The sequence below is a fragment of the Aptenodytes forsteri genome, unplaced genomic scaffold (assembly GCF_000699145.1).
Source record: "Aptenodytes forsteri isolate BGI_AS27 unplaced genomic scaffold, ASM69914v1 Scaffold195, whole genome shotgun sequence".
Lineage (NCBI taxonomy): Eukaryota > Metazoa > Chordata > Aves > Sphenisciformes > Spheniscidae > Aptenodytes > Aptenodytes forsteri.
In genome coordinates this window covers 932335-943698 of record NW_008795317.1, presented here as the reverse complement: position 1 = coordinate 943698, position 11364 = coordinate 932335, and the positions used below count along the sequence as shown (strand labels likewise).

Sequence of the window (11364 nt, the reverse complement as noted above, 5' to 3'; positions counted from 1 at the left end):
GGAGGAGGGCTCTGGGAGGGGAGGAGATGAGGGGAATGGGAGGGAAGGGAGAAAAAGTCTTTGCTGCACAACCCAAAACCCCAAAGAATTAACTAATAAAAGATACAAGATACAAGACAACCCAATAGTGAGAAAAATAGTGAAGGGCCACTGATCGGCCACCAACTTGAGACACATGGCCACTTCTAGCGTTCCCTTCCTCCCAACAGTGATTTTTAAAGTCCATGCATACCATCAGAAAGGGAAGCCTGATCCTCTTTGTTGGCTTAAAATCAGCGTTGCTTCACTGATTTTCCTCGAGCAATGCTGACTTAGACCTGCTGAGGATCTGCCCTCACCTTCCCAATCACCGCTGCCTTTTTGGTAATGTTTTCCTTGGAAAGAAATTCAACAAGTATTTTTAAAGCATATCGTTTTCTGCAACTGTGTATGCTTCTGTATGAAAGAAGTGTGAGTTAGGTCTGACTTGGCTCCAACTTTTGAGCCATTGGAACTATACTTTTACTCACAGAGAAATAGTTCGAGCTGAGTATTTTTAACAAAGCACTCCCCCACAGTGCTAATCCAAATGGTTCAGCATGGTAGTTGCACATGCAAACCCAGGAGTGAAGTAGTTCAGGTTAGTTGTTCAAGCCAAGGAAAATGCCAGTAGTTAAAACAGCATAAATAGACAAGAGCAGATGAGAGCTTTAATTCCCTCCCAGTTTTCACAGACGAAGGGGATGTGTTAATGTGTCCAAGGCTTGAGAACGGGCACTGTGGTGGTTGTTGGACTGCATTAGGAGGTACAGGACTGATGCGTACCAGGTGTAAATCAGCATAACTGCACTGGTAGAGCTCTGCTGATTTACACTAGCCCAAAGCTTGGCCTGTGACTTTTTCCTTGGCAGCAAAGCTAAGTTACATTGACAAAGCATGCGGCAAAGTGTGATTTCTTTCTAAATCAGTCTGATGCGGAGGCTTCGGCCTGAAACCCACCTAGCCTCCCCCTGAGCAGACCTCATTGTCTTTCCTCCTGGTGAATGTACAGTGTGATTCTTTGATTGACTGCTGCCACCTGATGCTAAGAAAATGCCCTGGGTTCATACTAGGGATTGTTGGTTCTATTAAAAGCAACGTAGATGGAGTTTATTTGTCACTGAAGCATTTTCTGCAGATGTTCCTACTTCAGAGATGTTCAGTCAGTTAGGTGTAAAGATGCGCTGAATAGGTCACCATCACTTAGGGTCAGGGAAATGCTACCCCCAGACACATAATTAACATGGCTGACTGATTATTGCCCAGTGAAAAGTCTAACTACCCATCCATTTAAATATTTATTTTCAGGCTCTGGACTTCACTAGTATTTTCTTTATTAAAAAAACCCCACAACACTTTGCGGTTACTCTTTCTAGAAAGGAAAAATGTTGGCCGACGAACTGTCCTGTGGGGATTAATCACAGTGCTATTCACATTACAACACGCAAAGTAACATGTGTAATCCAGTCTGACATGAAAAATTGCTAATAACATCCCAAAAGGAAAGAGCTATGAACGGCTCTAATGCCTGTGGAGTAGGGGAGATCTTTGGGAACTTGGCATTACGAGGAGGTCTCTTCAAAGCCCCCGCAGGGCTTTGTTCACTATTATGTTTGTGGGCTGCTCTCTGCAGCCTGTTGTACCGGGTTCAAAGCGGCCCAGCCCTGCAGATGTGACTCAGGTACAATGAAGTCAGACCTTAAAAGCTAACTCTTAGCCTAAAAGAAAAGCCTGTGTGTCTTTACGGGGGTGGGAGGCCTGGAAGCTAGTGGCTCAGGGGTTTCACACTGCCTACTCCATGGAAAAGCAGCATCCCCTACCTGGAAAACTTTCATATGCACAGGTAGAAATTGAATGGCAAAGGCTCAACTTAAAACCCAGGTTGTCACTTCCACGCTTAAAGTTGTGATGGGTGTAACCACGTAGGGAGAGGTAGGACTTTTTGCATTTGGACTTTATGCTTCTCATGTAGGTGCTTGTAATTGGCTCCCTCCCATCTCCAGCGACTTGGAAGGGAAGAAAGGCATCTGATGTTGGTCCTCTGGAGTGGACACCAAAATTGAAAGGTGTGAACTCTTCTTCCCAAGCACAAAGACAAAAAACAACAGTTTTTGCCCTCGTGAGCTAACATCAGTGTGTACACCAAAAAAAAGTTGGTTATCTACTACATTTCTTGCTTTCTAGTATCATGCAGTCAAAAACTCCTTCCCTTGGTTAGCACCCAGCAATACCAGGGGTGATGAACAGCACATGAGCAGTTGTTTGAACTGCGTGAACAGAAAAGTGTATCATTTTTTATAGCAATGCAAGAATAAGACAAGCATGGTATCTTTTGTAGACGTATTGCAAAGTGCACAAACAGCAGAGTGGTTACATGGAGTTTTAAGTTATTTCTTTGAGCTGGAATAAGTGAAACATAAGAATTATTTTCTTCCCTCATAATTATTCCTGCCATAGAACATCTGTAAAAATGTTTCTTTCTGTGCGGCCCATTGAATGAAAAATTTCCACAGAAGGCAGCCTGTCTTTGGGAGCAGGGAAAATCGTGTGGGGGCTGGATTTTACTCTCGGAGGTAGATAGAGGACTTCTGCGGGCTGCGGGGCTTCTGGAAGCAGAGTTTGTCAGCTGGTGTCAGGGGGAGCTGATCTCATGCTTATCTGATGGCAAAATGTGGCTAGCAAACTGCTAGCGTTTCCCCAACGGTGATAGGTGAGTGAGGCTCCAGAGCTCTACTGAATCAGGTTAAACCCGCACATTTCCAGACAAGTTTTCTGAAAGGGGCTTCTAAAGGGAGAAGAACAAAAGCCTGAAGTAGAGGATAAGGTGCTGGCCCTGATCTGGTGATGTGACATGCATTGAGTAAATGAGTGAGATCTGCCCGGGTGTCTGTTGGCCACAGGACTGGTTGAAGTAGCCTCTACTGCAGGTTGGAAAACTCCTCTTGCCAGAGTGGGCAAAGAATAGCAGTGAGGGAATACTTGCTATTATAAGCATGCTGGCTACTCGCCGGCCGTGTATTAGCAGTTCTAGAGCTGTGAAGCCATATTTCCGTAATAAAAAATGGAAAATAATACCTTTATGGAGATGACCTCAACCTTGCAACTGACCTATGGTTCATTATAGTGATTGCTTTCGAATCATTTAAGGCAGAGGGTAAGAAGGTGGTGCTGTTGCCAGAGACAACTATTTAGGATGAATTACCAAAGTTTGAAGGTAACTGTGGTTTTTAACATTTACCCATTGTTCAGGGGCTTCTGAGAGTGGCACGCCCCTGCTAGCTGGCCGTTTGGCTCACTCGTGAAGTGACAGTGACATTTAGAAAACCCGGATGAGTTTGATGCATCCCAGCTCAGTAGCCACTTGGAGCACAATGCGCCCATTGAAGAGGTTGGGGTTTTATTTGTAGGCTTCTGAAAAAGAAGGGAAGACCATAACGTCTCCCGAGAAAGCCATCTTATGGGGGTGTCATGCACAGCAGCCACAGAAGCAAGCTGTTAGCTGAAGGCTTGCTTGCTTACTTGTTTTTAAACTACGAACAACATTTGGAGATACCCTATTTCTTTGATAGCTTTCAGCACTGGTTGTAACCACAGTTAAGTGCAGAGGTACAGAGGCTTTTCTATGCATGCATAACTTTCATATCAGTTCCCACACGGAGAGGAGAACATAGCTGTAAATGCATGGGTAAAACATCAAGCAGAGATTTCTCTCCTTAAAGACAATTGTGTTTGTTTCCCCTCCTGCTAATTATATCCTATAAATCCCCCACTCTCCAAATTCAGACAGTAACATTTTGTTACCTACATTCTGTCAGTAGACTTTACAAAGATCTCCAACACATGTTATAAAAGTTATTGCTATAGTACTATATATAACAGCTTTGCATAAGAGAATAGAAGCTGCCACATTTAGAAAATGCAGGTGCTATGTAAGCCCCTTTCTGAAAGAAAGAACTTAGCTCAGTTTCCTTTGAAGAACCAGAGACTTGAAATTGAAAACTGTATTAATGCCATTGTCTCCTTGTATCAGCAGGTTCCAGAGAGATTCCTGGAAGTGGCTCAGATCACGTTACGGGAGTTTTTCAATGCCATTATCGCAGGCAAAGATGTTGATCCTTCCTGGAAGAAGGCCATATACAAGGTCATCTGTAAGCTGGACAGTGAGGTCCCCGAGATTTTCAAATCCCCAAACTGCCTACAAGAGCTTCTTCATGAGTAGAGTTCAGCAGCTATTTATGAATGTATGAAAGTAGCAGTCCCCTTCTGATGCCCAAGTCATGTGTGTCTCTATTTTAATTTCATATATATGTGTATCGCATACATATATATGTATATGAAATTAGACTGTGATCCCTCCTGGATTTAAGTTTTCGTTCAGTTCCAAGGGGATGGTTATTTTACTTCAGCCTTCGGTTTACTTTTGCCCAAGACCCTTAACATTTGGAGAATCTACGGGGTTAATTTTCAGGGAGAAGAGTTTGGAAGCGTGTAAAAGCCTGTCTTAGCAAGTTAGGGCATTATGTTTAAAAATGCTTCGTCAGATTTATTGCTTGCTGCAAAGTGGCATTTTGTCTTAGTGAGACTAATGTCATGGCACAATACTACAGACAATGAAGTTCATATTATGTTTATACTGCTAAAGGTCTGAACTCTGTGGAGTCACTTCATAAGCTTCGAGCTTTTCTTTTTGTTTTATATACTTTTTAACCAATAACTAGATTTTGTTTCATACTTCAAAAAACTACAACATCTATTCTAGGTACTCACTCCAAGAAGTGATACCCAAAAAAGCAAACCCTATTCTTCATGCTTTCCTTACAGAAACAATAAATACCCTGCACCAGTAATCAACATGCCAGATTGTTGTTTCTCTAAATTGCAGCAAGGGACGTTTGCACAAATAAAATACCGTTCTTGCAGGGTGAGGCCAGTAATTCATGCACAATATTGTATCAACCACACTAATTTTGGAATACGGTCAGCTTATTAAAGCGGAAGCATTTCACTCTCCATAGAGTAAAAATGAAACCTTCAGCGTCCTATATGGCCATGTCTCGGTCTTACTTTAAGTGGCATTAGTCCCTAAATTTATTCTTTTCTTAGTCCATTCTGCTCCCAAAAATCCCCTTTCCAGTATACAAAGTTTTCTGTCTGTATTCGAAAAGCACTTTTGAATGATCTTAGATATAGTAGAAGAAAGTGTCTTCACCTCATAGTGCTGAGGCAAAGGAAAAAAAAAAACCTTGTTTGTAGCTGTAAAATATAATTAGTCTTTTCCTAATCAGAAGAATAAAAATTACATTTTCATAAAAATCTAATCAAGCATATACAAAAATCGCAGTGTCCTCCTGGCTATGCAGGGTTCAGATAGCCAAATTGGATTTTTAAAATTACAGTAAGTGCAGCTTTAAAAAAAAAAATCTGTTTGAGCAATGCGCTGCACTTGTCTTCTGAAGCTGGAGCTAGTCTTGACCAAAATCTGAGCTACAGTGTAAAGTCCATGATGGATCTGGGTTCGCCTGAATGCTATACCACGATATGTCAGCAGACGGAAAGAAAGCTAGCTGCTAGTTCTCGTGCTTTCTTCAGTGGCTCTCCTTTTCTCACGTTTTCAGAAAGGTATCGTCTCCAGAAGTTTGGGGGAAGGTTGAATATGCTATGGCACTCTGTATTTGTCATTTTCTCTGTCGTCTTTTGTACGGATGCAGTAAGAATTTATTGTTATCGTCAATAGTATTTTCCCCTACATAATTCAGTCTGAATCTAGAGGAAGTTCCTAATTAGCTGTGAATTATATTTAGACCATCGAGGATATTGGTATCTTATTTCTTTATTTTAAAATTACATTTTGACTTTGGAGAGTGAAAGTTTACCCATGTGACTAAAGAGCTGACCTGATCATTGCAATTTCACTTCATTTACAAATACTGCTGATAGACAGAAATGTATGAAAGCAATTATTGTTAGCAGAAAGCCTTAAAAACCTGCTGACTTCAAATTAAACAGCACAATCCTACGATTCCCTGTCATTCTTTTCAAGCACTGGCAGTATCTGTGGAGTATAGGCAATGCAGACAATAGCATGGGATGAAGTGCCAACATTTTCACTATGCATTAAAAGCAAAACAAATCTTCTTGATCTTAGACTCCCTGAGAGTACCTAATACTGTACGTATCCCTACAGTAGACAGGATGTGTCTTTTTCTTTCTTTTCTTTTCTTCCATTTTCTTTCGTTTCCTTTTGTGTTCTTTTTTTTTTTTTTGTGTGTGTGTGCATGATTTGGTAAACATTACACTTCATAAAGATGTAACTCCAATGAATTCTGAGTAAGAAAGGATGAAAATTGTGTTCATGCACTTTTTTGATTTATGGGAAGAAGTGGCATAAAATGCTCAAGTTTTAATACAGTAAGCTCATCATTGGCATACCATCAGATACAAAATATAACACTGCATTGTCATCTTGGACATAAGAAAGCAAAGCCATACTTTAGTCATACTATGTGGACATACTACTAGCTACCATCTCAATCTGTGATTTTACCGTTACTTTTATTATGTTGTTTTGTTGTTATTATTATTATTAATATTAATGTTATTATTATTATTATTTGGCTGCAATGTGATTCACATAATCTAAATAAGTGAAATTGTGTACTCAACACTTGATGTTGTTGCATTTATTTATTTATTTATAAGTAGAATAATCTCAATAGCAAATGAGGCATAGGAATTAAGAGTAGAAATTTCATCTTAAAAGCAAAATAAAAAACTCCTTCATCTGAAAAAGGAATAAATGATAATTTGATCATTTCAGTGATGTGATTTTTCTGCATTTTATAGCCATATTGCCTTTGTGCCTCCCAATACACCTAAAATTATAAATACATAGCATAGCTCCTACTAAATTTTAAGTAGAAAGCAGTTTCTTTCAAATGATCTCAATATTATGTCACTAAAAATGGCTAAAAGGCAGGAGGCTACTTTTATTGTAATGAAAAGTTTACATAGGGAAAGAGTTTCAAAATCCATGTAGAAACCCCCATGTTGCCATTCATTTACTGCTAATTCAGATTTATTTCTGCATATAAACTTGAGGTTATAGTCTGTGCCTAGACCTTAAATGCACCAGCGGAAGGATAAAAAAAATCCTTCAAAATACCAGTTTTTCCCCCACAAGTACAATTGTTCTTGTGCCTTCTGTGGCTTACAATTTTCATCTTTTAAACTTTATTTTTCAATTACTACAGCTGCAATAAACACTGATTTTTTTTTTTCCGGCTGTTTGACATAATGTTGATAGCTATGCATATTTTGTGTCTTTTTAAAAATTAAAAAAAAAAAAAACAAAGCAGGAGAATACGTTTTTGAAGAAGAGAATTTTTAGAACAGTTTGATAACGCAAATTATTTTTTCTCAATTGTTTGAGCAGCATTCAAGTTTTGAAAATTCTTGTAGAAGCCAATTTTTTGTAACTGTGGTGCAAATCTTGTGTTTTCTTAGCCTGATGAAAAGTAGTATAGAAGCAATATTTCATACGTGACATGTGCATATACATATACATATATAGTCACACACACAAACTGTGTGGGTGTATGTATGTATATATACACAGAAACACACACACACACAAAATATGCGTATGAAGTGAAAAGCTTACCTTTTTCCTATCTAGATTAAGAACCTATTTTAGACATTTGTTATGTTTTGTGAAAAGAATGTTCTATTTGAAACTACAAAACATTTAATTCTTACTGTATCTCTGGTTGTTTAATGGGAACGTTTCACATTTAATGGTAAACACGTGGAAGATGTTAGAATGTAGTAATTATTTAAGAAGGTGTTCACCCATGTAATCCTGAGGTTTGCTTTGTGCCTCTGAGTATTATTTAATTAAAGTGTTTTAAGTTTGCAGAATCTTTGTTACTGTACCAGGTATGTGGGTGAACATTGAAAATCGAGGGGAACTTTTATAAAGCAATGTAAATATTCAACCTTATGGCTGTTCTTGCATAAAGACATAAGATTTTAATAACTACATTCTGAAAACATCTGTTGAATTTATAAGAAACACTACAGTAACTATTATTTAATTAAAGTGTTTTAAGTTTGCAGAATCTTTGTTACTGTACCAGGTATGTGGGTGAACATTGAAAATCGAGGGGAACTTTTATAAAGCAATGTAAATATTCAACCTTATGGCTGTTCTTGCATAAAGACATAAGATTTTAATAACTACATTCTGAAAACATCTGTTGAATTTATAAGAAACACTACAGTAACTGTATAGATAGTTGAAAGCATTCTTGAAAATCCAGCGCTCTACTTTTAAAAGTTAAGTCTCTTTCATCAGATGTCAAGGGAATGGGTAATACAGTTTCTGTAAAATGGCAGAATTTTTTTCTATGTATATGAAGTCAGTTAATAGAAAAGTGTTTTTTTCCACAGGTTAATATTAATTAAGAAATAAAGGTGAAGATTTTGTGGCTTTAAAGATAGGATTTTCACCAGCAGCATTGAAAGATTATACATATATATATATACAGAAAGATATATATATATATTAAAAATGGAAAGTGGTTTACAAAACCCCCAAAATGAGCACTGTACATGAGAAGTGAAAGCAAAAACTATATTTGCCATGTGTATTATATAGCAATCATTGGTGTTAATAGTGCAAATGTTTCCTTCTGGTACCAACTATGTGTTTGAAAATTCCAATACGCATTGTTTTCAAAAAGCTCCCCTTAAGGAATGTAACTGGTTTATATGAGTAAGCAGTTACTGTATTGCACTTAAATGTTCTGTTGAAGGAAATGCAATTTTGTTTTCTGTAGAACTGTTGGTTGTAAACCATCTATAAACTGAAGCTAAAAATGCTCATATTTAGAGCTGGGATGAAAACTGGTATTTAACCTTTGTATCTTCTTAGGAATATCCTTTTTAGTGTATGAAAGGTGGTGGCACTATGACTTCATTTAGTCTTTTCATCTGAGCCACAGTCACCTCTCTCCCAAAGCAGCCACCTTCCAAATGCACAAATATACTGGGATATGTAGAAACAAATCTAGAAGAAACAGCGAGCTTACATTTTTCTCTAAAATCCATCCTTTCTGCATTAATTGTACCACTCGAGTGAGATATTGGACAAAAACAATAACCATCTCATTACCATATAACGTGCAAGAGTCAGAAACGTAAAAAGAAGGGGGGGGGGGGAAGCCTCTTTAGGTTGGTTTTAATGCTGCCCAGAAGAGTCAAAGGTTAAGGTTTAAACTGATATTGTCCCAGCCATTACTCATATGTATATAGTTACAAAAGTGACAAAACACTGCCTTTATATTATTTAGCAATATGTTGTAAATAGCATTATTAAGCTCTTTTTTTGTAATAAAGACCCTTTAATTTGAAGATAGTACAATAACTGAACTGATAAAGTCAATTTTTGATTTTTTTTTATTTTATTTTTTAGCTAGAGGCAATTTCAACTGTGGATTTTTTTGTTGTTGTCTATTGTTCTGAAGACTTTGCATAATTTATTGGTTTAATTTATCCTAATTTATTTGATGAAGGTGTACAATTTTGTATTACCAAGGATGTACTGTAATATTAATTGATGACAAGATAAAACAATAAGACTCCCCTGTCCGTTTGGAAAAAAAGGTGCAGTAGACAATTGATTGAAAAAAGTTACAATTCTAGCTTGGCAGCTACTAAATTTAAGATAAACACAGGAAAAATGTTTGGGGGGGGTGGATTTTATTTTGTGTGTTTAAAGCTTTTGTATACTCTCCAGACTTTTACCTTTTTGCTTTGTACCACTTAAAGGATACAGTAGTTCAATTGCCTTGTGTGCCTTCCATCTTCTCTAAACTGAATGTATGTGCAGTATATATGCAAGCTTGTGCAAAATAAAATATAAATTGCAAGCTCATTGCCATTGTTTATATTTCTTTCCAAAAGTTTATGTTGCCCCATATCGAGAGGTGAACCACCGAACCTCTCTGCTGCGGCCAGGCTGTGCTTAACACTGTAGTCCTCTGAAGGTTTTCTTTTCCCCTTAGTTCGAATTATTTATTAATGAAACTGCCAGCCCTCTTGCAAAATGGATATAATGATTTATCTAATCCGGTGTCCTACCTCCAGCACCGGTTAAGATAATGAATGTTATTTTGCAATAGTCTATCAGACAAGGAATAATTCCCTGCAAGAGGCATGTTATGTCTGAGGCATAGACAGCCCTTTAAATTAAATGTAGCCAACGTGAGCTAGAAAGTACTTTCATTTATGATGTTTAATCATTTCCTGGAAAGACCTGCCATGCTGGTGTCCTGCAACAGGGAGTTCCACAAGTCAGGTGAATGTAGAACAACGCTTGTTTTGATGTGGTTCACATTTGTTCCTGTTATCAATTTGCCCTTGTTAATGGTAGTGTCCAGATACCATTCTCTATTCTTTTAATTACAATCTATCACTCTTTCTTGGATCACTTCCTTTTCAAACTGTATAATCATTAGCATTATATATAACTAATCTGTTCTTATACATTTCCTCAAAATGCAAGTCTCATTTGTTCATTGTTTTACTCTAGTCCTTTGCTATTTCTGCTGTTTCATATGTATCTTAAAATTCTGAGGTTGAGTGAACCTTTGATTTACATTATTGTCTGCATTTCAGAATAAATGGTCTCTTTTTGGCTTAGAATTGGTGCAGCTGGCAGTAAGATGGTAGCTTATTTGGATCGCAAAATCATGCAAGAATTCTCTGATTTTGAAGAAGGAGCGTGTTAAAAATATGTTTTTATCTGAGGTCATTTATTTTCAGAATCTTCCCTGATTCAGCCTCAAGACGCTGTAGAGCTGAGCTGGAGCCTGAATCCAGCTTTAGCTACACTGTAACAACCAAATAAATACTTCAGATCTGCAACAGCAATTAAAACTCCATGTCTTTTTATACAACTGGAGTTGCATTTGCTGGGCCACATCACCACCAGGTGTAAGGGAGGCCTGTGGAAGGTCATGAAGTTGCATCTATGTAACTAATAGTCATTTAGGTGTAAGATTTTCTCAGTTTTTACTGCAAACAAATTGCATCTCCAGGTTCATGTCTATCCACATTACCAAACCAACATACCAGAAGCATTTTCAGGTCAAAATACCTGACATTCAGGTCATTTCTTAAGGAACTGGCTGCCCCACAGCACTTACTAATTGTCCGTGTATTTGGGAGGTTGCTAAGACCATGGCACGGTAAGCAGGGCAAACTGCAATGTCTGAAATGAGGAGTGTGTCAAGGTCCCTGGTTCATCCGCTCCAGAAAGCCTCCAGCCTTGAGGAGATCCTCTGC

The 11364-nt window shown here is 38.0% G+C and overlaps 1 protein-coding gene and 1 long non-coding RNA gene across 2 annotated transcripts in view; both read left to right on the top strand.

Annotated features, from left to right (window-relative positions):
• PROX1 (prospero homeobox 1) overlaps window positions 1–5248 on the top strand; it is a 38727-nt gene extending 33479 nt beyond the window's left edge. Inside the window, exon 4 of the mRNA XM_009279581.1 lies at window positions 4052–5248. Within this exon, the coding sequence (XP_009277856.1) occupies window positions 4052–4237 (186 nt within the window). The 3' untranslated portion in view covers window positions 4238–5248. The remainder of the gene's footprint in view (window positions 1–4051) is intronic.
• Window positions 5249–7364: 2116 nt separating this feature from the next.
• Window positions 7365–9950, top strand: LOC103899163. Its single transcript, XR_657583.2, has 2 exons — window positions 7365–7953; window positions 8154–9950. It is a non-coding gene; the product is annotated as an uncharacterized LOC103899163 (long non-coding RNA).
• Window positions 9951–11364: the final 1414 nt, after the last annotated feature.